This window comes from Vollenhovia emeryi, unplaced genomic scaffold (assembly GCF_000949405.1).
Source record: "Vollenhovia emeryi isolate VEMERY1.0 unplaced genomic scaffold, V.emery_V1.0 DF939144.1, whole genome shotgun sequence".
NCBI classification, from domain to species: Eukaryota; Metazoa; Arthropoda; class Insecta; order Hymenoptera; family Formicidae; genus Vollenhovia; species Vollenhovia emeryi.
In genome coordinates, this window is record NW_011967222.1 from 1,173,052 (window position 1) to 1,199,166 (window position 26,115).

At 42.3% G+C, this 26,115-nt stretch overlaps 3 protein-coding genes across 5 annotated transcripts in view; 1 reads left to right on the forward strand and 2 right to left on the reverse strand.

Moving 5' to 3' along the window:
• Positions 1–12,381: 12,381 nt before the first annotated feature.
• LOC105566500 (maternal embryonic leucine zipper kinase-like) lies at positions 12,382–16,895 on the reverse strand. 2 transcript variants are annotated; one of them, XM_012020560.1, is made up of 12 exons: positions 16,504–16,895; positions 16,228–16,378; positions 16,045–16,154; positions 15,818–15,971; positions 15,639–15,745; positions 15,413–15,580; positions 15,137–15,334; positions 14,852–15,065; positions 14,223–14,289; positions 14,006–14,156; positions 13,136–13,239; positions 12,382–13,065 (listed from the first exon to the last, which is right to left on the reverse strand). In XM_012020560.1, exons 1-12 carry the CDS (start codon positions 16,645–16,647, stop codon positions 12,792–12,794), a joined length of 1,842 nt encoding a protein of 613 aa, XP_011875950.1. In that variant the 5' UTR covers positions 16,648–16,895; the 3' UTR covers positions 12,382–12,791. The 2 variants fall into 2 exon arrangements, with proteins under 2 accessions (XP_011875950.1, XP_011875951.1); XM_012020561.1 differs by having other exon boundaries at positions 16,228–16,391; positions 16,504–16,519.
• A 1,616-nt stretch (positions 16,896–18,511) lies between these two features.
• LOC105566501 (dnaJ-like protein 60) lies at positions 18,512–20,573 on the forward strand. The gene is made up of 4 exons (XM_012020562.1): positions 18,512–18,753; positions 19,395–19,485; positions 19,892–20,049; positions 20,217–20,573. Exons 1-4 carry the CDS (start codon positions 18,686–18,688, stop codon positions 20,530–20,532), a joined length of 633 nt encoding a protein of 210 aa, XP_011875952.1. The 5' UTR covers positions 18,512–18,685; the 3' UTR covers positions 20,533–20,573.
• Positions 20,574–20,864: 291 nt separating this feature from the next.
• Positions 20,865–26,115, reverse strand: part of LOC105566502 (dopamine N-acetyltransferase-like) — a 14,355-nt gene continuing 9,104 nt past the window's right edge. For both annotated transcript variants that reach the window (XM_012020564.1, XM_012020563.1), the window contains exons 2-4: positions 23,457–23,727; positions 21,583–21,799; positions 20,865–21,483 (exon numbers count right to left, since the gene is read on the reverse strand). In XM_012020564.1, the coding sequence (XP_011875954.1) occupies positions 21,285–21,483; positions 21,583–21,799; positions 23,457–23,691 (651 nt within the window). In that variant the 5' untranslated portion in view covers positions 23,692–23,727 and the 3' untranslated portion in view covers positions 20,865–21,284. The remainder of the gene's footprint in view (positions 21,484–21,582; positions 21,800–23,456; positions 23,728–26,115) is intronic.

Genomic DNA, 26,115 nt, shown 5'->3' on the forward strand with positions numbered 1-26,115 from the left:
TCCCTCCCCCTCCCCGTCGCCACCCCCTTCGGCCCCTGCCACGCCGCCCCTTCTTCCGCCGCCTCCTCCGGGGCCATCGTCGTATTCTTCCTCCCCGTCCTCCCCCACCTCGGAAGACCGTAGCCCCGAGAGGAACTGCGGGTCAGAGACTGCGAGGCATATTCGACGCAGACTCGTGGCTCGTGCCTAGATCCATTGGCGTCCGACTCCGCCGGGAGTTACGCGTAGCGTGACGGCGGCAAGACGCGCACACGCTCCGCGGGTCCCTCGAGGTGGCCGAGGAAACGGACCCGAAAGTAACCGCGAGAGGAAAACCGACGTACCGCGATCGTTTCTCAGCCTTCTGTCGCGAGTCGCGACGAAAGAGGATTTAAGCTCTTTGGATTTAAGCTCTTGCGCATACACCAACGTGTGTCGCGTGCTCGATGGCGAAATTATGGCGCGACATTTAGATAGTAAAATACCTAACGACGACATCACGGAGAGATAATCAATGGCTTCGTCGCGGGAGTGAAATCGGTTTCAAAGGGTCAGGAACATTCGGGGGCGGAAAATGCGACGATCGATTCGCCACGACGCGCACGCATTTTCCCGTAATACGCGGGGTCTCCGTCGGGCCTGCACGACGGTGGTGAATTATAAAATTATAGGGGAAAAAAAATATGATTTATCGGCAATCGCCCGGCGCGGCTCGTACGCAGCCTCGAGTGGCTCGTGCCTAGATGCATTGGCGTCTGCATCCGGTGAAGGCGGCGTCAAGAAATCGGACGAGCGTCGCGTTCGCGGTATTGCGCCACGTATATATATATATACGATAACGACATATTCGTGATTGCATGCCTAACAATAGGAAGAGCACACGATTCTTTTTTCCTGCGATTGCAACATCGTGCGCCGTCCGCAATCGCTATATGCACTTATGATTATTCGTACAGGCCTATACGCTGCGGGAACGCGCGCGCTCAACTCCCGGCGAAGGCCAGATTTATTCTCGTCGAAACGTCGCTAATATCACGCGAAACTATTTCCTCCGATTAAAGGGAATCAGCCGGGCTCGGAGTCGGGCTGGTGGAGCGGACGCTCGAGCACCGCGCCCGACAAAAAAGAAATTGTTCATCCTCTCGTCGGCGAAAAGAGGCGCGCGCGCGTGCGATAAAAAAGTCGGCGCGCGCGAACTTTATTTGGCCGACGCCGATGCGTTGATATAACGAGAAACGTGGCGGCTGTTGCGCCGGAGCGAAGTAGCCTCGCTTATGGTCCGGTGGTGCCCGAGGAGCATAACAGCTCGCGGAGCATAACGCCACGAGCCATCATATCCTCCTTCCAGAGAGGCTCTCCGGAGGTGTTTCTCCCCCGTCCCCCCGCTCCACCTCACCCTCGTCCTTCTCCACCTCTTGGTCGTCCTCCCCGACGCCACGCCAGGCCGAGGCCTCTTCGTTCCGCCGACGCGACGCTACGCACGCACACGCCGCGCGGGTCCCCGCGCCGATACGCGTACGTGCGTACGTGTACCTGACGCCGATTCATACGGGGTGTATAAATCCGCAGCGTGCGGGAACGCTTTCGCGATACCCTCCGCCTTGTCTCCCTCCCTGCCCCCCCGCCCCCCCCGCGGCGGAGCCGTCTCGCGAATTAATGGCGATAACGCGCCTAGAGACGCCGCGCCGCGGCCCGGGCGGCTCTAGGCGCGCAAATTGCGAAATGCTGAAATCGCGTGATGATCGTTTCCTGGTACACCCTGTACGCGCCGTGCGGGCCGCGGCGAGTGTGTGCGCGGCGGCACACACGCGCACACGTACGCCCGTGCCACAATAACGGCGGCTTCCGCGAACTAGATCGGCCGAATAGATATTAGGAGCGCGTCTGCCCCGCCGCTCTCTGCCATTGCGGCAAGTGCTGGTCATTGTCCACCGGCGGGCACAGGAAGTCGACGACGACCGGCCCCGGCGCGGCGCGGCGCGGCACGGCGTGTGCACGGGGTGAGGAGAAAGAGCGCGAGAGATTTTTCGGTAGGATAATCGCGGAGAAACTACAGCCGGAGAGGCCTCGACCGCGCGTGGCGCAGATTATCGTGCTCGCGATAATGATAACGCGGCGGACCGGAGAACGGTCAACTCCTGGCCGTTGTGTCTCCGTGGAGAGAGGAGGATCAGATTGATTGACCTCAGGCCCAGTCTACGATAGGCGACTTGAGCCCCAAGCCCGGAGAAATTGGCCAATCGCGGTCAAAAATGAGGAGAATACACTCGACTACAAACGCTCGCCTGATCTGGATTCGCAAACGTTTTCGTCGAATGCCTTCGTTTCTTTTTACCTTCTTTTCCTTTGGGCGTCAGAGTCAGGATGTATAGGATGGCGTCACGCTATTTGGCAGCGATCGGAAAGGAATTAGGGGCTACAGTCGAGTGTTCTCCTCATTTTTGACTGTGATTGCTCAATTTCTTATGGCTTAAGCCCGTATCAGACTGCGGATTGAGACTGAGATTAGATTGAAAGTTGACCAATCAGAGTAAAGTTTACTAATCTCAAGTTCAGTGACTTTTACTCTAATTGATCAAATTTCCATCTAGTCTCATTCTCAATCCGTAGTCTGATACTAGAGTCCCTGTAGTAAGAGTCTGGCAAGGGTTGACGCAAAATGGCGTCTGGTCTGTTCGTTATCGCTGCATTACTGCACTAGTGCAGTTAGTTAATTGCACTAGTGCAGTAATGCAGCGATAACGAACAGACCAAAGGTAACCAAATAATAATAATAATAATAATAATCCCGCGTTCAGAGTACAGATTCGAGACACCTCATTGGTTCCGCCATTTTGCGTCAAACCAATCAAACGGAGAATATTTCTTGCCAGACTCTTACTACAGGGACTCTATCTGATACGGGCTTAACAATTGCCGACTCGGATTGAATTGGGATTGGCGACTGACGATTGTCCTCTAGCCAATGAGAGATCGATTAGATCGCTGACTCCTTCGCTCTCGTTGGCTAGAAGACAATTGCCAATTGCCCATCCCAATTCAATCCGCGTCGACAATTGCTAGTATGATTCGGTCTTTAGGACTTATCACCTATTGTAGACTGGAACTTAAAGCCAAATCAGACTAGCAATTGTCGACGCGGATTGGATTGTCTTCTATCCAATGAGAGCGAAGCAGCCAGCGATTTAATCGACTCTCATTGGCCAGAGGACACTCGTCAATCGCCAATCCCAATCCAATCCGAGTTCGCGATTGCTAGTCCGATTCCGATTCGGTCTTTACGCGAGCGGATACTGTTTCGATAAGACTCGTATCGAAAGTCCGCGCTGAGCGTTAACGCTTGGAAAGAGAGGAGCTAAATTCAGAAATTCTAAGATTCTGTTTTTCTTTTTTCAAGTGATTAAAGAATTCACGATAAAATTGCATTTCGTGACACGCATCGCTCATGATCAGGCTCTAGAATTAAAAACGATGACTCTATAACAAACAGGAAAACCGCAACCGCGGCGCGCCGCGATAAGTTATTACGGGATTAATTAACGAAGTCGATCGTATCGTGGACCTTGGCGGCGATTCGATGATGATGTTGTAAAATGGAAGTTATTTGTATGCTAACGCGGGGACTTGCTGGTTTTATTTAATAACGATGAATGGACGAGTCGGTAAGAGGCACGAGCGCGGAAATTGCTCCTTTAGAATTCGAACGAAATATCTGCCGATCGTAATTACAATGCGGCGCAGAGACATTCTGCATAGTTCAAAGAGAATTTAGATGGAGGGAAAAGATTAGCACCTCGACAATAATAATAACAGGTCGATGTAGGAGAATGAAAACTCTCGAGGAAGAGCAAAAACAATGTAATCGACTTGCGCCAGCGAGAATCGATTGTCTAACTACTGGATCTGGTTTTCACCAACGTCGTTTAACTTCGATCTCACAATTAGTTTAATTCATCCTTTGTCTCTTTCTAAGTCCCCTTAGTTGAATCGCACACACGCAAACTAAGTGCAAGATCGCAGTTGAACGACGTTGATGAAAACCGGATAATGCCCGTTTCAACACGGAGAGAATTTTTGCTTAAAATTCATCCTGAAAATTATGTGATCGTAGGACAACGTGGCATTTTGGAGGACTTTATAAGAGTTTTCTGAAATTTTACCATACATCTTGCTGGTAAAATGTATGGTAAAATTCCAGAAAACTAAAGTTCTTTAAAATGCCACGTGGTCCCACGTTTACATAATTTTCAGGATAAATTTTAAGGAAAAATTCTTTCCGTGTAGAAGAATTTTATAAGAGTTTTCAGAAAACTGTCATAAAATTCTTCGAAATGCCATGTTGTCACACGATTTTCAGGATAAATTTTAAGAGAAAAATCTCTCCGTGTGCTATCGCAGTTTAACTTTAATCTTGGTTCAAATTTATATCTTTTTCTAATTTTACGAATTTAGGAAAGAATAAGAAGTAATTGAAACCGAGATTAAAGTTAATATGCAATGGTAGAAGCGGTCATACATAAATCGTCTAGCCGCCAAACTGTAGACGTAATTTTTCTGCTCGTTTTAACTATTCTTGCAGAGGTTACATTTGTGTATGACGTACGCGCAAGTCATTAGCTTGTGTCGTAGTTGTTGACACGGGTCTCAAATATAGTGGACAATGGAAGAGATCGAGTTGTCGGTATCATTTTTACACGCGCGTCTACCATGCCGCGTTGCGACAAATAATCATCGTCCATCGCCGGCAGGAAGTCGATGAGGAGCTCGACCACGAAGAGATTTTCGGTACGATAATCGTAGGGAAACTCCGGACGTCCATTGTGACAATGGCCTCCCGAGGCAGCGCGATAATTACGACGCGGAGTAATAATGTGGTAAACAGAAAAGAAGTCGTCGGGACCGCTGTCTTCATTCTGGTATTAACAATCAGATACGATCGCGCTGACCAGCGAAATAAGAATGTTAACAGATCGTTCGTGCAATACACTGCGCACGATGGGCCTTATAAAACGCCGATGACGTAATCAAGGATCAAAATTGTAATCCAATTATCGCGCGCGACGTGTCTTCATCTCTCGTTTTACAAGGGAGGAATGTCGCCGCGAGGTGTTCGTCTACGCTCTTCTTGTAAAAAAAAAAACAAATCCTCCTGATCTACATTCGGAAACAATCCGTTTCCTGCTCTTTCCCCGTCGGTTTTTCTCGGAGCCGGACGGCGTTCGGGCAAAAGGACGAGGGAAGAGCAAAACAGGGAGAGCAAAAGCGAGTGAATGAGCGAGCGGATCCCGACGTGGAAATTGGAAGGAGAGGGATCGTCAGGGCGGCACCTGACCGGAAAGCGTCACAGTCGGCGTATTCAGCCTCGTTCTCTCCTTTCCCTCCCGCTATCTGCTCGCCGGCCTCTTCCTCCCCGGCCGTCCCGTCCTCCTCGAAAGGGTTGCGCGTTGTTTCCGTCGACTCGCGAGCGCAAGCGTGTCGCAAGGAGGCCCTTCGCGCGCACGACGACTCGCAATAAAACCTTTGTGGAAAAATTCCAACGTCCCTGCCCGGCGTTGCGATATCGAACGCTAATTACAAGAATCGTTGCTAGGTAGCTTCGCCGGCGAGAACCGCGCGCGCGCGCGCAGATGTCGTGGCTCGGAGGAAGAGATTGCGCGATTTGCAGAAGCGATAGGATTGCGAAACGGATCGCGCTTCTTACGGAAAACGGCGAAAAATGGCATGGTACTCTCGGAATTATATACATCGATAGCGTAATGTCTGCACGAACGATGGACACTAAAAGGTACGCTCTAGCGGGGAGCAGAGCGAGAAGACGAAGGGAGAAAAAAGCGGAAGGAGAGAAAGAGAGAACGAATAGGTAGGTAAGGACACATAATAGCAGGATGTTACAACGCCCGTGTCCGGTACATAAGTATCTGGTTTCATAAATGAAAGTGTCTTCATTCATAGATACATATTTCCATACAATTGCGGCTATTGGTTCGTATCTTATGATATCACCGTTATGTGCGGCCGGTCCGGCATATATTACATATGTACATAGCACCATTATATACAAATCCCTACTGTTGCATTAATGATAAAGTTGTTTAGATATCGCGCGATATTGGCACGAGGACGCGGGCGCGCGGGAGGAGGAGCGCGTAAAAGAAGAAGAAAAAAAAAGAGGCGAGTTTGCCGGAGAGCGGAATAACGTTGCGTGTGTGCCGACTTGGCCACAATAGAAAATAGGTAATGAATAAATATACGAAGACGAATTTACATTCCATTCCCATCGTGGAAATATATCGCAGCAATGATATTTCTAGAAAAGGCAAAAAAAAAAAGGCTAAATTATGGAGATGGGACCGGGATACGATACGATCTACATTTATATTTATATACGGCAAAGATGGGCGGATTATTTCGTGTTCCCCGGCCCATATATAAATCGAGCGGTCGACGTGAGGACGCACACCAGGACGCGCCCTTCGCGTAGGGAAGCCGTCCTCTCTTTCCTAGCATCCACGCAGTCCGCACAGGAAATCTCAGACGCACCCACCGAAACAAGCCCGCCCCTGTCGGCCGGGGCCGATTTAATGTTTCGTTTCCTCTACGACGATAAGGGGGCTACAATTTTATAGAAGCGCCGTAGCAGCCCCGAAGCACACTTGGAAAAACATGGCACAAGCGGTTACGCTCGCGGGCGACGTTGTAATTAGATCTCGGTTAAGGGCCGCCACCCCGCCGCGGCCGAAGGAAGCGTTGTGGAACAGGTGGGGTGAGAAGGCGTCGAAGGTACAAATTATATGCGACGAGGACTGCAAAGAGACAGTAAACAGATTTCTTTCGCAGTCACAGCGCCGCGTATTTCTAATCAATTAACTCCACATCTTATCTCGAGATGCGTTTCGGCGTAAAATTCCTTTCTTAAAAAGAGACGTTAAGATCGGTGCCAGCGATGCTTGGAACTAGAACCTGGTCCAAGCTTTTATGGAATAGCTGCAAGTTGACTGGCTACGCATTTATCGAAACTAGAACTTGGACCAAGTTCTAGCATCGTGGACACAGGTCTTTACCGGCGTGAATATCGTGAATATCGAACAGTTAAGGCCTCTTTTCCGCGATGCCAATTGGTTTTCTCGAAGCGTGGTGTGCTTCACCTCTCTTGTAGATTCGCACCACGCTTCGCCTGGCACGTGAATTTTAACAGTTTGTGAAAAAATATACTTAAAAAAAGGTTAGAGAATGAACAAAAAGTTAAAGAAAGAAAAGTTGAAGTTAAATTAGCATTTAATTGAGCGAAGGAAAATGATACTAACCAAGTAAAATTTAATAAAAAGTGAGGGACAGTTCGAAAAAGTAATCAGAATGCAGTGGAATGACACCCGCCAATTTTGTAAGAATGGATGAAGGTGAAAGGTAATATAAAAAATAATTATAATGTATTAATTATTAATTTAAAAAATGATTTAACTGACTGATCAAGAGAATGGAACAACCTACCCGAAAATGTAAAAATAAAGATGCTGCTAAATGACGCGCGCGCAATGTATTGTTCTAGTGTAATATAAGTATAACATTTTTCATATTAAAAAAATTCATATTTGCCTCTTCTACACCTTAGAATGATCCCGTTCGTGGCCGATCCGAGTGGAAAAGTTTACAGGAGCATTTCAATAGGCCATCATACTAAAGTATGATTTTTTGTATAACTTCACTATGATTTTTAGTCGTCTTGTCGTGTAGAAATTAGCATAAGTCCGTAAACAGTCTCGATACGACGATTTTTAAGTTTACGCATCTTACTACAAGTTTACAAGACTGTGTAAATTAAAATTACAGTAAGATCCTGCACACGATAGAGGAAATATTAGGAATAGGAATAAATATTAAATTCACGTTGTTTAAATTTATAAGCTGGAGTATAAATATTTTGAGTTACGACTGCATAACACAATTCTTATAATATATTTTGTATTTTTTTTCATTGTCATTATACTTAATCGCTCTTCTTTTTCTCTCTGCTAAATTCAGTAAAGGAAAGTCCTCTATTACGAGATAGGATTCTAATGTGAGATAGTAGGTTTCCAAATTCCATCGCAAATCTTTTTTCGCAACGATTACACGATCTAAGAATGAATTTTCCATTAAACAGATTTCACTCCAAGGGCACTAAATTCATGGTGGAACCAACAGATGATGCCTATTAATTTAGCAGAAACTCCGCTGCCTGATATTATGAGCCTATCTCACAATAGGGGATACTTTCCTTTATTAATTGCCTATCTACCCATTCGAATGAGCAGCAAGTGAGATCATCCTTAGGTGTAGAAAAAGTATTTGATACAAAGCGTACAGTGTTCTCTTCGTGCTAGAACTGCGTGTGTATTTGAAACGTATCAGGATTGTCTTTGAATGATCGCGAGAGAAATTTACAGCGGAGAAATCTACTTTCCGGCCGGAATACACATATTTTCGGATGGAAAGCGCCCGGCCCGCTTTAAGAAATGTTTAATCTCGCGGCTATGGAGGTCTGGTTTCACGTCAGCGCGGAAAATTCGCGGCGGATCTACCGGTGGGGTTGGCAGGAGGGTGGATAATGCGCAGGCACGAAATAGTAAATTTTATAAAATAATACCCTCCTCTATGCGGGCTGCATATTCATTTTTCCGGAGGGGTCTCCCTCTCCGGGAGCGAGTTCCAGAGGAGGGAAAGGAAGAGGTGGAGGAGGAAGAGGAGGGTTGCCCGCCACTGCCCGGTTCGAGCCGTGTACATATGTATGAGCTTCTGGTGGACGCGCTGGTCATGCCTCGACGAATCGGGGGCTTTCTGCCCTTTATATTTGCCGGCGCGCACACAGCGCGCCCTTTCCTCTCGCGAATAAACAGGGCCGACCCCGAGAGAAAGGAAGAAAAATAGGCAAGCCGGATGATTAGCGCTCCCCGTCTTTCTTCCGAGTGCAAGCTGCATAACGACTTCTGTCTGTTTTAACGAGAAAACCGCATAACACTGTGCGCGTATCGGGTGTACGCAGGTGCGCGAAGAAATGCGCCTCTTTTACGCGTAACAAATGTCACTTCAAGACGGAAGAAACGCTGCGCTTCACGGAAACACAATTGCACGTGGAAACTACAAGCGACTGCGTTTACGTACTTTCACCCACGATTGTGTCGTAGGTACATTCGCCATACGAAGCTTCATTTTTTAACATCGCACGACGAGGGGAGACGCGAGATATGAGCCCGATCGAACTCACTTGCCAAAGCTATTGTCTCTTGATGAGACTTCCCGAAATTTCTTTTTCAAACAAGCCGCGTGATCTTCGCGAAAGGCCGCTTTGCGGTACCAAAGATGGAATTATCGCTAACATTTTCGCCGTTAACTATGTTATCGAGGCTGGCTTTTCTTCGACGTATGCCCAAGAAAAGCAACGCGCCCGCTCGCTTGCTCGCTCGCTCGCTTGCATTAAAGAGCAATTAGCCGCGGCTCGCGAGCACGCTGATGCCCGGAAGCGATAGAAGCGGGCCGCGCGTGCCACCCTTACTTCTTCTTCTTCTTCGTATACGTGCCTTTGTATTATACATATGCTTGCACTTACCTCTCAAGTAACGCGTCTCGCTCGCGAGCTCGCCTGACTCGAAGCAGTTCAGGCTGGTATAAGGATTTCCATCTTCCTCGGCCCGCGAAATCTACGCCGCTACCGTTTTTACCGTCCACGTCGGCGAGGAGTATGTGCGCTTCTCTCTTTCTTCCTTGCAGAACTTTCCTAATGAACAGATAAAATGATCAGAAATCCAGTCCCGTAAAGACGAAAGGATTCCTCACCGTAAATGTAGAGGAAATCGTGACGTGACAACGATTGAAGATTATATGAGGGAAAAACTGTTAATTACGGAATAAGAATGTAAAGTGAGAAAAGCCATAAACTCACACGTCTTCGTTCCGAGATGCGACGGTAGTTTGTTGCCTTTCTTCATCGTTCGCGCCTCGCGTTTTCCCTCTTTCCTCATACGCTCGCCCCGCAGCGTTCCTAGCCGCTCGCTCAATTACCGTCGCGGATAATCATTATCGCGGAAACTGTATCGCCGGGCCTCATTGCCCCAATCCTTAATTAGCTGCCGGCTAGACGGTAATTGGTACGAACCGGTGTCGAGTGGCCGATACGATGGCGAGAAGATACAAACGAGGCAGCACGTGGGCAATAACGTCCTCGGTAGCTGAAGTCGTTTCGCGCGTTGCGACACTTATTCGACCTGAAATTAATGAGTCGCGATTAGTTTATACCTAATAAACACGTCTCACGCGTTGCAGCGACTCAACGGTCGTTCAAATCGTACCAAGAGCGCATTCCCATACACGATATGCCTCTTACGAAAATGCTATTTATCAAGAGGCAATTGGACTGATTGTGAGATTGCAAAATTGAGATGTATCAAAATCCCCAGAAGTGAAACTTTGTAATTAATTACGCTTGAAATAATTCAGCATTGAATTAAGCCACGAGGTACAATCATCAAGTGTAAACGTTTGTGCATCACGAAGGTCGAACGCAAATAACAGAATTATTTTATAAGCGACACACGTGCGATTAACGAGTTACAATTAACTTATACCTAAGAAATATGTCTCGTGCGTTGCAATCGTTCAACAGTCGTTCAAATCGTATCAAGAGCGTTTTCTCTTACGCGATATGCCTCTTACAAAAATGCCATTTGTCAAGAGGCAATTGGGCTGATTGTGAGATTGCAAAACTGAGATATATCAAAATCCCCAGAAGTGAAACTTTGTAATTAATCACGCTTGAAATAATTCAGCATTGAATTAAGCCACGAGGTACAATCAAGTGTAAACGTTTGTGCATCACGAAGGTCGAACGCAAATAACAGAATTATTTTATAAGCGACACACGTGCGATTAACGAGTTACAATTAACTTATACCTAAGAAATATGTCTCGTGCGTTGCAATCGTTAAACAGTCGTTCAAATCGTATCAAGAGCGTATTCTCTTACACGATATGCCTCTTACAAAAATGCCATTTGTCAAGAGGCAATTGGACTGATCGTGAGATTGCAAAATTGTGATATACTAGAATCCCTAGAAATGAAAACTTGTAATCAATTATGCTTGAAATAATTGAGCATTGAATTGAGCCACGAGGTACAATCAACAAGCGTAAACGTTTGCGCATTACGGGGAATTATTTTATAAGCGACACACGTGCAAATAAATTGGATAACTATGCACTTTTGCACCTCGCTACGGCTCTCTTTCGGCTTAAAGATAACGATGAATCCAAGATCGCAACATGCACGTGCGTGCGCTCACGCACGGGTGATACTGTTAATTGCAATTTATACCCGGTCAGCTTATATCAAGAGCAGGAAATCCCTCGTGTTTTGTTTATTAATTTTTGAAGATTAATTTTACGAGGTAACTCGTTCTCGAAATTAATTACGAGCCAGGTTATAATCGATTCGAAGTTTGACGCTATTCCTCGCGATACCGGTATCCTGTTACGGGCAACGCTCTTTTTCTTCCTCCTGGCATGGATATTTATTGGTCAATGGTATGCTATATTTGCTTCGTTCTGCGATTCTTTTCTCCAGCGTTCTATTTCAGTTTCCGCAGAAAAACCTCCAAAAGCGGACGACGATACCTCACATCGTCATATTACACCTCTGCGGGCAATCTGCACATTTTTTCACCTTTTTCTTTTTTTTCCAAGAGTACGCGCCGCACAAGTACGGCAATTGTGAGGTAAAGCCGCAGCACAGCCCGGCTTTGTCTTGCACCGGTACCGAATCGGTATGGGAGAAAAAACAGCGGCCGATTGGACTGGGTCTGCGCGCGAGAGAAGGAATACCTGTCTACGTACCTACGCGCGGGGCAGCGCCGGGCAGTGCGATTATTGAGCGGGCAAAGATAAAAGGTCGGTTTCGTCTTCCCATAAAGCGAAAGTGAAGTAAACGTGCGGCACCACTTTATGCTGATCGATTTGTGGTGATTTTATATCTTCGCCTGTCTATAGTTCTATACACCGGCCGGTGGCGGAGCCTGCAGCGGCCCGGTTCAAACGGGCCGCGATACTTTATATCTGCGGTATAAACGCGAAATTGAGCTTTACATATTCCGGACAGAAAGGGGCGAGCAAGGGGCTCAAAGTGCTCGCGCAGCAAATTTCTTTGTGCTGCCCATAGAGCAAGTCGATCGCGTTGGTCGAAACATTCTTGCGATCAATACCGATGTATTGCACGAAAAGGTAGAGATGAGAGAAAAAAAGAAACGATATTTACTTCTCCCGATACAAAAATTTAATCGAGAAATAACGTGCCGCATTTCTCATTACGACGGATCAATCCCACTTTAATGGCTACATTTCGTTTTTATTTTAGACATAAATAACAAAAAGATGTATAGGGGCGATAATAAATTTATTAAATTGACATATCACGTAAATATTCTATTACATAATTTCTACTACCTGCACCTAAAAAAAAATAATATGTTTATAGATCTTTACAGATCTGTTACTTACAGTTTTATCCCTTTAACGAAAATAAATGTACACTACGAGTAAAATAATCTCTTCTTAGCTAATTTGCATTTAATATTTAGGACACTTTTATATTTAAGAATTGCATATTTTTCAAGTCTTACCCTATTTGTTGCACATAACGTCGATTTTCTTCTTATATAACATAAACCTCGGCATCATTAGATATAACTATTAAGATGTCCATTTTTCATATAATTAAATTGTCAAGAGAGTCCGCATCGAGAAATCTAGACTTCACCGTAGATATGTATAACTATGAAAGACCCATTTCAAATAGGACACTTGGATTCAGAAGGGACTTCCGAGTCTGTGGAAATATCTTCTGCAGTGAGAGCAAGAATTTCCTCACAGACACGTTTGTAAACCCACGCATCGCCTTTTAATCTCTTCCGACGAATGCCGACTAATCGTTTACCGCTCGGACCTATCTCCAAGAAGCAGACTTCCAATTCGAAGGAACAGACATTCTGCGAAGAAACCGATTTCGCCGAGTCTTTCCTATCTACCGGAGAGGATTCTTCGGTTTCCCCTTGCAAAATAAATCTACGACAACAATGTTTTTCATGACACAACGATAGGAAATGCAGAGCGATCGAAATAAAATTAGAGTTACCCTTTCTGACGGCACATTATTCCCTTTTGCCGAAGTGCTCGTCGTAACTTCGAGAGGACATGTTTAGGACAACCGCTGCATGTTGCAGACACGTTAGAAAGACCCTTTGATAACAAAAATACAATTTATGCCATTTACGAGACAGAAACTTCTTCAACTGGTGTTTTTATATTATAATTAAGGGCTCAGATAATAAACAGTAAAAGCGATAGAAACGGAAAGGCATTATTTTTTAACGACTTGCAATTGTATCCACATACTAGTTCAATACCAATGTAACAACAACCTTGATTTGCTCGGTTTATTGACGCACCTATCATTGTTCAGTGGATACTTGCGCCGATAACGTCAAAAATTATCTCACGCACGGAATATGAATGCTCCAGAAGTTCCACAGTGCAGTATGTATATAATTTTAACATTTGAATTAATTTATTATATTTCAACATCTCTTATAATCTGTCAACAGTACACGGAGTAACCAATTTCTTCCCTGATACCGTAGGAAGTATTCGGTGTTTGCAATGCGAACACAGTCTATCGGCATTCATCATCTGGTGAGATTATTTGTCGTATATAGCGAGATTCGGTTTTTTTGTTGCAATGCTGACTCGTCTAAATTTAGCTTCTGCTCTTAATTAATATGTACGTTAACTATTATTCCGCGATATGTTTAATTTATTCTATTTATGTTATATGTCACCGAAGAGGATCACGTAAGATGACCGAAACGTTTGACTTATCTTAAATAATTTTTTATAAATTAAACTGTTTGTTACTTTTTCGCTGCTGGCATCCTGCATCGGCTCTTACTGCCTTTCCGTTTCTATCGATTTTACTATTTTTATATTGTTTAGATGTGAAATATACCTTCCCCGACAATACATTTGGTTCATCGGGATCGCTGTTTTCGTTCTTCACTCGCCTTTTCGGTGTGAGGACATGCCTAACCCGATTCAATCCTCGTTCTAGACCCATTATAACTTTTCTTGCACTACCGGGTGTAGATGTCTGAGAAACTCTAAAAATATACATATTTTCAAACCTCGTATTTGTTGTATTAAGTTCATATTATTCATATGCTCACTTGGAATCTGGTGTTGAAGATTGCGTTGGAGTAGCTGATCTATTTTCAAGCATTCTTTTTGCTGGAACTAGGAACAATATTATAAAAAGCTAGGCCACGTAAGCATGACTTTAATATCATTTACGTATTGTCAACAAATTGTATAGATGAATAGGATTACGGAAAAGTTTAATACTCTTCTGAGTAGCGAAGTTTTAAATGTAGTGGTGCTCGAAGAATAGTGTATCTTCTAAGGAGTTTTGGGGAAGAATTCTTGTACACGGAAATTCTTAAGTCCAAATTGCGTTTGTTAGCAAGTCATTGCTCTTCTCGAGGTAATTATCTGCTTTTCGCGCGACTACTGTAATTTATCGCAGTCGGAAACTTTCATTAAAGTTTCTAATTAGGTGGTGTTAGCATCACCTAATTAGAAGTAAACTTTAGAAAATGTACGAAGGAACTAACTGCGGTTATAACGCGTTTCATAAACAGTTGTACGTAAAATGCACAGAAACATAAAAAATCGACGTATCTAAGAACACGCGAAAAGTTTCCGAAGATAAAACAATTCGGTAGAAATTGCAATATTTATTCAAAAATCGATAAATGGTAAAAGGACCAGAATATTGTAATGATGATAAAATATTTACCGGGCGATGATATATCGTCACACTCTCTGCTTCGTAATCTTTTTCTTGTTGCTGTACATGGTTCTACAAACTTATTTTCATTTTTTTTAGGTAGAATATTATAAGTAGCAGCAATCGGAGACTGCTTGTCGTTTGCTCTACTGCCTGGAGAATGATCGAGTTTGGTTATCATATTGTTGGCTATCATTGCACGTTGTGGAAAATTTGTGCCATTCTGTAGTGAGAACAAAATTTATACAATTAGATATATCAGTCTCATTAAAAAAGAAAAAACTATTAACTTACCATTTCTTGCTTAAGGTGAGACTTCGTTACAGACGGTATCTTTAATGAAAGTCCGCGTAATTTTCTGTCAAGTAACAGCAGATATGTAGCTGTTCTGTAATCGGTCCTATCACTCTGTCTGAGTTTCTTCCATATATCTAAACTATTTCCACCGCAAATGGCGGACATAGTACTCAACACCTCGTCATCTTTCTCAAACTAGAAACGTTTACACAAAAGGAAATTTCACAAAATATTTCAAGCTGTAAAATAAACTCCGCACAAAAGAATTCTCACCTCTGTTCTGTGAACGAATGATATAGATTTCAGAGAACTTCCCATAACCCATGGGTGACGACACAACTCGTGAATAGTGATTCTCTGTGCCGGATTGATTTGCAACATTGACTTGATTAGCGTTTTACTATCATTAGACAACCAATATGGTTCTTCATACTTGCCACTCTAGAATAAATTTGTAATTTGTATATTTGCGCTAGAATACGCAGATTGTAGAACTTACAAGTATCTTTTTGTACAAGTTCTCTAAATTATTGTCATCGAAAGGTAAAAAGCCACACAGTAAGGCGTAAAGAAGGACTCCCATGCTCCAGATATCTACTTCGGACCCTGCAATAAATGTCACATTTTAAACGTTACACTACAGAGAGATGACAAAAATCTTTTTAGAAGCTTAATTACCTAGATATTTCCTTCCCATTATGAGCTCTGGTGCGGCATACGTGGGAGAACCGCAGGAGGTATACAAATGTGCCTGAATCCCCATTTTGGGTTTCGCGCATAGCCCAAAGTCGATTAACTTCAAGTTCTCATCCTTGTCCAGTAAAACGTTTTCCTGTTGAAAAAAAAAGAGTAAAGGTAATCCCACTTGGATAATATATATCGCGAAAGATGGAAGACATGCTTACAGGCTTTAGATCTCTATGAGCGTATCCCAGACTGTGCATATACACAACGGCAGACACTATTTGGCGAAAAAATTTACGCGAGTCAGACTCTGACAATTTATTTTTCTCAACTGCAACGCAATAACGTCATCAATATCTGTGGCGGTTGAAAATGTCCCAAAATTCTTCGTGCCGTAACATTACCTATGTGATCGAATAGCTCCCCGCCGGAACAATATTCCATCACCATGAAGTAGTGACTGTCCGTCTCTATCACCTGATACAGCCTACAGATGTGTTGATGCAACAGTGTCTTGAGTGCCTCCACCTCGACCTTCACCCTTGGTAAATCTTCCTAGAATGAACAACTGGCGTACATTTTAAGACAGAACAGATAGAGGAGTGTCGACCGACGAGACGAAGCGGCACCGAGTTTTCCCTCTTCTCAAAGACAACGCGAATAGCTGGGATTTCACTTACGCCTAACGAGGTCTTCTCCATTATCTTGACGGCAACCTTCTCGCCGGTAGCGACGTGAGTCGCGAGTTTGACTTTGGCGAAGCCGCCGCTGCCGATTGTCTTCTCCAGGTCGTACAATCCTTTCAGGGCGGCGTATCGCACCATCGTCGGGCCCGGCACTAGAAATGCGGATCGTAAATGCCGGAGGTGTACCGCGAGTCCCACCCAGGTAGTCGCATCAACTTTCAAACTGCGGTTCCCAACGTAAACAACTTTTGACGGCCAATCAACACCGCGCTCGCCACTTTTCCCGTTATCAGTGCTGCCGCGCGCGCCACTACGCAAAGTGCGCAATGGTCGAACGTAAGTCACCACGTCGGTATCTTGAAGCGGCTGTCGATAAAGCAGATCTCCCGCGGCCTTGTTTACCGATGGTGCAATTATCAAGCGCGGAATAGAGAAGGAATCGCTTTACCCCCCCCCCCCCGATGAAAATAAAAATTGGAGCGTAAATCGAACGTAAGGGAAGAGTGACACAAGCGTAAACGAAATGTGTAGGAAGCGTAATTTGGAACAGCGAAACGTAAAAGAAACCTCAAACGCTTCTTTTACGCTTCGCTGTTCCAAATTACGTTTCCTACGCATTTCGTTTACGTTTCCGTCACTCTCCCCTTACGTTCGATTTACGCTCCAAATTCTATTTTCATCAGGGCCACGACAATGTAACGACGCGCGTCGTATTATGTTTTTGCAGAGAGAACCTGAGAGCGGCCACGCCGGCGTTTTATTTGATACCGTTTTCGCTCAGCTGATTCCAGCCAGTGAGAAATGATTCGTCGATCGACGTCGAAATGATGTCGAATCGACGTCAATTCGCCGGTGTCGATGTCGATTCGACGTCGTTTCGACGTTGATCGACGAATCATTTCTCACTGGGCAGCGTCTTACGCCCATTTTCATTTTTTGAAATTATTTCGCTACACCCATTTTCAAGCACTGCCGATAGTCTCCATTTGGTGGGTGTCTGTGCTACGCCCATTTTTCAAGCGAGTAATGCAGTGCCTAATTTTGATTGTGTTCTCTGCTTGCATCCACTTTCAATCTAATATCAATGACGTAATATTGTAAGTTTTCGAAAAGAATTGTACTTGTTTGTATTGATTTGCTAGTATAGCGTCGTTCGCAGGATCGTTCACGCGGCAAAAACCTCGGCCGAAAACCGAGCGCGGATTCCAATAGATTGTTTTCGACCGAGGTGTTGACGGCGCTACGTCATTTCTTGGAATCCGCGCTCGGTTTTTACGGTGTTTACGTCGCCGTACGCAGGATCATTCACGCGGCGACAGTCGAATTGATCGGTCATGCCCGCGCCGCTTCGCATATCGTATTATTCTTTCTTGATACGCGTTCGCGACAAGTGCGGGAAGAAACCGCGATCGCTCTCTGCGAGTACTCGGTGATTGATATCAACGTGCGATCGCTGAATTCCCGCGATTTGCCATCGATGCTCGATGTAGTCGAACATTTCGTAGTGGCAATCGGACTCAGTGACAATCGGACATGGTGAAAACCGAAGAAGTGGCATTTGGATACAGTGGCAGCGACAAGTGACTTTACAAACGGAAGTGTAAATTCGCGAGTGTGTCGGAGGACAGCTGAGTGGGTGGAGAGGAGGCCCAGGATAGGCATCGGGCGCTATTGCAGAATCAACGTGGATGCAACTCCGCCGCTGCGCATCGTTCGGTGAGTGAAAAGATTTTTATTAAAGTAACGGAATCTACATTTTTAGATCGTAGATCGTAGATTGATATATTTCGTAGATTCCGTTACGTTAAAATGGATAGGTCACAAATAGTTTCACGTTTTATTTAATAAAGCAGAGAACACAACCAAAATTGGGCACTGCATTACCCGCTTGAAAAAAATGGGCGTAGCACGGACACACACCAAGTCGAGACTTTATCGGCAGTGCTTGAAAATGGGTGTAGCGAAGTAGTTCCAAAAATCACGGGCGTAAGGCGCTGGAATCAGCCGAGCGAAAACTGTATCGAGTAAAACGCCGGCGTGGCGCCGCTCTCAGGTTTCTCTCTGGTTTTTGCACGAAAAATGGGGACGGTCGTCTGACAGACTGTTTGACGCGCAAAATGTTTGGAATCTCCGAAATGACTTGTCGCTTTGTTGAGAAATATCGCGTTGACAAACAATGGCACAGTTTCTCCGAGTGTGCAAACCGGAAATCTGTTGCGTGGCCAGAAGTTACGGGACTCGGAGGTTAGAATCTTGTATTATGTTGTAATTGCTACCTAAGGGCCTGAGCAAGAGTGGCTGTCTTGTATTCTTAAGGCCCGGTCTACAATGAGTTGTTAGTCGTTAGTCAGAAGTCGGAACTATATGTCGGTCCTTTTTTTTCCACCCAGAAAGGAAAAGGATCAACATATAGTTGCGACTTCTGACTAACGACTAACGACTCATTGTAGACCGAGCCTAAATCATAAGACAGTTATTGTGCGTTACTTTAAGACAAAGATTTAAAACATAAAGCGTTGTCTTAAGAGTACAAGACAGCTATCCTGCTCAGGTCCTCACGATAACTTTGTTTCTTTTAGCTGGGCAGTCTTTATACTCTCTTAGGGTCTGAACTGAATGACTGTCTTGTACTCTTAAGACGTAAGACAGTTATTGTGCGTCACTTCAAGACGAAGGCTTAAAACATAAAACATTGTCCTAAGGCTGTCTTAAAGGTGTAAGATAGCCAGTCTGCTCAGGCCCTTACGATTCTTGTCTTTCCCTTGCCCTCTAATGTGGGAGGTGGGAGTGTACGCTTATTTTGTTCTCGAGTACAGAAAGTAACGGCATCAGCTGCTAAAAGAAACAAATTTGATTACTGCCAATGTAGCGCGTTCCTTTTAAAGGTACCAGCAGAATCATTATGAGACTTTAAATCTTTCGTCCGATGCGTCACAGAAAGAGATCAGACAAGCTTTTATCAGATTGTCGAAACAAGTATGTAACGCCTCAGATAATTTGTTCTGTATTAGGAGAATTCATTTTGTTTCGAATTCAGTAACTTTTCGCTTTGACTAGCATTAGAGAAAAGTCCTCTAGTATCAGATAGGCTCCTAATATGGGATAGCGGGGTTTGAATTAATAGACGTCATCAGTTGATTCCACAATGAAGTTATTGCTGTTGGAGTGAAATCCGTTTAGTGGAAAATTCATTGTTAGAATGCGTAATCGTTGCGAAAGAAGATTTGTGATTGCATTTGGGTGTTGAAAACCTGTTATTTTATATTGTAAATCTATCTCATAAGAGGACTTTCTATAACGAATAATAACAGCATACTGTTTTTTTTATCTTTCGCTACTTTACATTTTTAATTTGTAGAAATTGCACATTTGTTTTCGCTAGCTGCATCCTGATACCAGTGGGAAACAAGATCATGCTGATTTCGTGAGGTTGAACGAGGCGTACAAGATTCTGGGAAAGGAAAATACGAGGCGTCAGTACGATTTTGATTTGAAATATAGCAGATGCAACCCATCCTACATATACAATTCACAGAACACGTAAGTCAATGTAATACATTTGAACATTGATTTGTTAAAAAATGCTAATAATTGTGCAATATGAAACGAACGATCTGGCGAATTCTTGCTTTTGCATTTTCAAATTTGTGCCTTTTATATCGCACGTATAAATATGTGGAAGCAAGCAATCTAATGCACTATTGCAGACAATATGGAAGTCAATGGGAATACGAAGTGCGTGCGGCAGGAGGACCGTGGCCGCCATCTCAGAAAAAGCCAGACGCACATTTTGGCGTCCTAATAGCTCTCGCGTGTTTTGGATTGGGGTTACTCCAAGCTGTTTTCATGATGTATTCTATCAATGTGAGAAAGACAGCACTTTTGCGAAACGCTCGAATAGAAAACGAATACCAACAAATTCGAGACTCGGCGCACATTAAAACCAGTCAGTTTGCCATAAGGGATCTTAATTCCTTAGAGAATCTTAACGAGTACCTGACTCAAAAGAATAGTAAATGTTAGCAAAAAGTATATTAGAAATTAAAAAGTGGCAGTTACATTAGTATTTTTTTCTCGCTTCTCTCTCCTCATCCTGTTCCTTCTTGTTATACTGAAAATCTATTGCTATAATTTGCATATAAAGATAGTTTTATATTTATTTATTTTTTTGATACTTTTTATAATATCTCGTTTATCTGCTCACACTAAAGAAACCTTTAAAATTTTTAAGACAAGATACAGAATATTCTCTTCTGCGTTGCTTCAATTATATGCTAAAAAATTTATATAAACTTTTATATTTTTGTAGTGTTTATACACATAGAAAGTAAAGGAAAAACTGCTGTATAAGAAAATGATTTTTACGACAATATATTTCGTGCATATTTTACAAGGTATTTCGATACTACTTAGAAAAAAAAGTGAATTACATTTTTTGTACTTTAACGTACATTATATACACATACATGTCGGCGATATACATTCACGCTAATACAGATTTTTGTGCACGTTGTGTAAGCTACCTTGAATCTAATCGTTTCTCGAAATAGTTACTTTATTTACAATAGTTTAGCATCACACCTATATAATGATATGCAAGTTTTAGACACATATTGCACATATATACAGTAAATTATAAAATATATTTCCTTTACTATTATTTTTACAATGCCGCTGCATCTTTTTTCTTAATATTACGCGCGTGCTCTATTCTCTTTTCACTCTTCATCAAACTTTCGATCGTTTCAGACGTACCTCTCTCTTCAACTTTAGCCTCATAATTTTTTTACATATGTAATAGCAGCCGTATGAGGGGACGCGGGCGAGAAGATTGGCTTCCCGTCCTCATCCACGTAGTCGTTGTAATTAAGATTGTATATCGCTTCGAAACCAAGTCGCGCGCACACCTTACCGGAGAAAAAGGACGTGCAATCTGCCCTGGCGTAATGAAATCCTTGCTCCTTTGCGATTTCTCTGTAATTTATAAGTAGATCAAGAATATATCGCTCGCCCTTGAATGCATCTTTCACTCGGATTGATTTCTAAATATTGTAAACGCAAGATAATATTTACATCGACTTTTCCATGAGAGTCTTCGCGATACCTTTTCCCCTCCAACTTGTATCCACCGAAAGTATTTTGATCTCCATAACGTTGCAATTCCGAAATTGCCCACCCATGTTTACACCCTTGTCAATGTGGTGCAATAATCTCAGTATCTTTTTAAATTTCGCGTTTTTACACGAACGTATGTATTCTGGTTCTTCGTTCGACGGAGGCTCCATTTTGCCTGCAAGAGATAAAATAGCTGTAAATCCACGTGTATCTACAGTTACATAATTAATTTATATTAAAAACTACTTAATAATTCACGTTTATAACGTATACATGTACCACTTCGTAGAGGGAATTATCGTTTTTGCACGATACGCGTATTAATACACACTTATCAAGTTCAGGTGTTCAATTAACAGTTTCTTCTTACGTCACTTGCAGTGTCAGACGATTATTTTTACCGTTTCAAGCAGGGTATGTTTTTTTCTCAATTTTTCTTACCTTTCAATATTCATCGAGAGCGAAGTCGAAAAATTATTTTAATAGATATGTTGTCGCGTATGTGATACGGCATGACATGCATACATAGTCGTACATCTTGCAGTAAATTTTGCATATTATCTTACAATTAGCGACAGCTATCGATGTACATGATAAAGCCAGGAATTAAATTAAAATATAACGTAGAACCAGCAGCATATGTAGTGTAATGTGTTACGTGATACCTTCTTTTTTATCAACTTTGCGAATTAATAATTCCGCATACTAAAAGGTGAATCGATAACTAGATAGATCCAGTTAATTTGTCTTTAATGTTAAATTATGACATGCATCATATTATTGTATCGATGTTTCTTCACTTATAAGTGAACTTTTTCAATCTTTTTATATCTGCTTTCCTTTCTTCTCTTTCTATCTTTTATTTAAAAATATTCTTATTTTGAAGAATATTATAAAAGATATCATCTCTTGACTTTTAACAACCTTGCTGTTCTCGCTTAACGATTATCTACGCTACTATTAATCTACGCGGTTGATTTTAAATTGTATTTTTAAATCTTTGATTAACATCTTCGCGGCACCGTTAGCGATTCGCGCATGCATAATTTATAAATGCGATTTTCGAATATCGTATAAGCGTTGTTTGTGCATTGTAATGTGTAGATACATATTTATTAGACAATAATGTGATGTAATTATCTATTTCGAGTCACAAACCGGTATCGGATAATAACTCGCGGTACATTGGAGATCCGTAGCATTTTACGTAACATCATACGGTACCGTTGTATTTCTTCGGTCTCGTCTTTCCGCGTGCATTTATTTGAATACAGTTGCGATACATTTCAAGCTGTCTGGTAATTTTTGCATCCGCTCGCGCGAGACGTTAACAATAAATACAATCGTATATCAACAGAACAAAGACATATGCACATTTTTCATTATTTGTTGTATAATTATGAATGTTGATATGCATATTCGTCCAAAGAAGCGTCGATGTAGATTATGAAAAATTAAACTAAAGAACGATAAATATTTAATTAAAATTTTTATAAATGACAAGATTACATTAGACAATTGTCAAATAATTTTAATCAATTAAAAATTTAACGATATCAACAAAATGTGTGAAAATGAATATTTATCATCTTTTTTTCGCAATAATTAAAAAATTTATTTTCACGTCTCAAAACTCCTTTTCTAAGAACGTGTGCTTGATGTCTATCGCTCGACAGATACAATAAGACGATTGATCTAGATGACGTAAAACGCACGAGAAACGAAATCGACTGACGTCAGTCGTAGGCGTTTTCGAAGGAAAAGACAGCGCCTGTTTTCAGGAAAAGACATCGTTTCCGCTGGTATACTCTGTCAAAGCCTTACAACTTTACCATTGAGCTCAAGTCCAACAATTGCACCGCTCGCGGAAACTGCCTTCAGACTCAGGTTGTTCCCGAGCGAGGAGTAGCTGCAGTAGTCCTCCAACTCCACGCAAGTACTGTCCTCACCCTCTGGAATCAATTGGATGCAATGATTGAGCGGTTCATCTCTGAAGAAGAACCTCCTCAGGAACTTGAGCACTTTCAGTTTGTCATCCTTATTAATTATCTCGATGTGATAATCCATACCGCCGTTCGACCCGTCAGCCAACGAATCGGCCAACTGAAATAAGAACATTACGAAAGTGAGAATATTATGAGATTTTGCGAAAATTATTTGATATATCACACGGAGAGGGATAATTTTTTCACATGATTTTTAGGGTAAATTTTAAGAGAAAATTCTCCCCGTGTATAAGAAACAATTACGATACAATTTTCATAGACCTAGTTTACATCGTGCACTTGATACGCGTATCAAATAGTAACAAATAGTAAATAACTAGTAAATTCGTTTGGTCATTGGCTGATCAGTTAAATACACTATTTGATACGCGTATCAAGTGCACGATGTAAACTAGGCCATATTTAGAATTGACAACTTTTATATTCGTACTTAGTTTGTATTTTTTATATTTGGAAATTACAAACGGATATTAAAAATGTTGCCAGGTAATATTTTATAATCCGTCGATATGAAAGGTATTTGACGAGATTATCTGGCAAAGTTTTTATATTGAACGCTACTGTTTGATGATTGGCGCATATTTCGATTAGAGCTAACCGTACCTTGGGGTGTTCATAGTTAATTGGAATATGAGACACGCGTTGAGCGATGCCGACAATAGGAAATGTAAATTCAGCGTAATTTGCGACATGATCCTCGAGTCGAGGATTCGGAGCAGACTTTTATATACATATAGGACTGATGCGCCAGTTTATTAGGCTAATATTACATTTATTGTACGACAAATTTTTTAAGCGTGTTGATTGGCTGCAGAATAGAAAAATTCTCGAGTCTCTAGAAATAATCTATTCTGCAGCTAATCGACACGCTTGAAAAATTTGTCGCACGACAGATGTAATATTAGGCTTATTGTTAGCCTTAGTCTAATATTATATTCGTCGTACGACATTCGTCGTACGACAAATTTTTCAAGCGTGTTGATTGGCTGCAGAATAGAAAAGTCCTCGTGTCTCTAGAAATTTTTTATTTTGCAGCCAATCACCCTAGCGGAAAAAATTTCTATAAATAACTACAAAAAATTGACTTGAAATAGAAATTTGTAGAAATTTTTATATCGTCGTTGAAACATTATTTTTTGTTGTAAAAATATCTACGAAATAGTATCACAAATCACAATGTTCTCAAATCAAGAAATTATTGCAAGTAGTATTTCATGAAAATGTACAATTTTGTAAAAACTGGTACAAAACTTTGCTACTTTTAAAGATTTGAGAAACAACAAAATCTTAAAGAATTAAAACGTCTGCTTGTAGAATATTACAAAAATTAACAAAAGTGTTCCAATTCTAGCATTTTCATGTTGATTTTTATAACATTTTTTTAATTTACATAGAATTTCTTAGATTCCGGCAGTTATATTTAATTTCTTTTGTAGAATTTCGTAGAATTATTTCCGGCAGGGCAACATGCTTGAAAAATTTCTTTTCAAAAAATAAATTTTCTTATTAGACCTTCGGCTACGTCCCGATATCCGACAGTTGTATAACGCCTTACACCGCACGTAATGTCGACGCGCGCGTTTCTCGTTTATTCAACGCATTTTATCGCGATTGGTCGTCGCGCGGTCAACATCACCCAACGCTAATTTGTCATTGATCTACTTCCAAACAGTGATTTGAAGAGTCGATAAGACTGTGTGCGGTTGCGATGAGCGTTTTGACACGACAGCTTCGCGGACGGAGATACAAAATAACGTGGGACTAAAAATCCTCTAAAAAAAAGAAGAAAGCGGAACGTTTGGATATTTTCTAAACATTTTTATCATTTTCTGGATATCGAACGGACGTCTTCTGAGACGTGCGTTTATTTTGCCATTACGCGATATGTCGCGACACGTAGAAACCTTGCGGGATGCAAAACTCCTTTGCCTTGAATGTTACGACGTTATTGTTCGCGCGTAATTTAAAACGTCCTTCCTCTGATAAGTTATTTAATAATCATTTGCTAAATTATAAAATAACAGCTCGTTCAATACGCTGATAATATTTGTCGCAATTAAGGGAGCCGGCATCCGAGCATTATGCCATTACGTTTGCAGAAGGATGCGACGTGAAGACGCGTTGTCATTATTATTCGAGTTACGTCATGTCAAAGGGAGCGCGTCGTTACATTAAGAGATCTCACGCACAGTATCTTTCTTTCAGCGTAATTAATAATCTGCATAATAATGTTTCATATCATACAATTACCGTGAGAAAATGATTAGATCATCGCAGTGAGGCACGTTTACGCGTACATCATCACCAAGGCAATGAGTGAATCGTTATGTCCCTTGGACAAGTATCATTTACTTCGAAAGAAGAGTATCATATCCGATCAATTAACGGATCGAAAGAGAAACGGGCGGGCATTTCTACGCGGAGAGAATTTTCTCTTAAAATTCACCCTGAAAATCATGTAATCGTGGGACGGCACTTCGAAGAA

Coding starts and splice junctions, on each gene's coding strand:
- LOC105566500 (XM_012020560.1), bottom strand. CDS start 16,647: ATGGTGCGATACGCCGCCCTGAAAGGATTGTACGACCTGGAGAAGACA. Junction 16,155..16,227: donor GGAGCTATTCGATCACATAG/GTAATGTTACGG, acceptor ATTGCGTTGCAG/TTGAGAAAAATAAATTGTCA. Junction 13,240..14,005: donor CAAATGTATTGTCGGGGAAG/GTATATTTCACA, acceptor TTGTTATCAAAG/GGTCTTTCTAACGTGTCTGC.
- LOC105566501 (XM_012020562.1), top strand. CDS start 18,686: ATGGCACAGTTTCTCCGAGTGTGCAAACCGGAAATCTGTTGCGTGGCC. Junction 18,754..19,394: donor AGAAGTTACGGGACTCGGAG/GTTAGAATCTTG, acceptor TTCCTTTTAAAG/GTACCAGCAGAATCATTATG. Junction 19,486..19,891: donor TTATCAGATTGTCGAAACAA/GTATGTAACGCC, acceptor TGTTTTCGCTAG/CTGCATCCTGATACCAGTGG.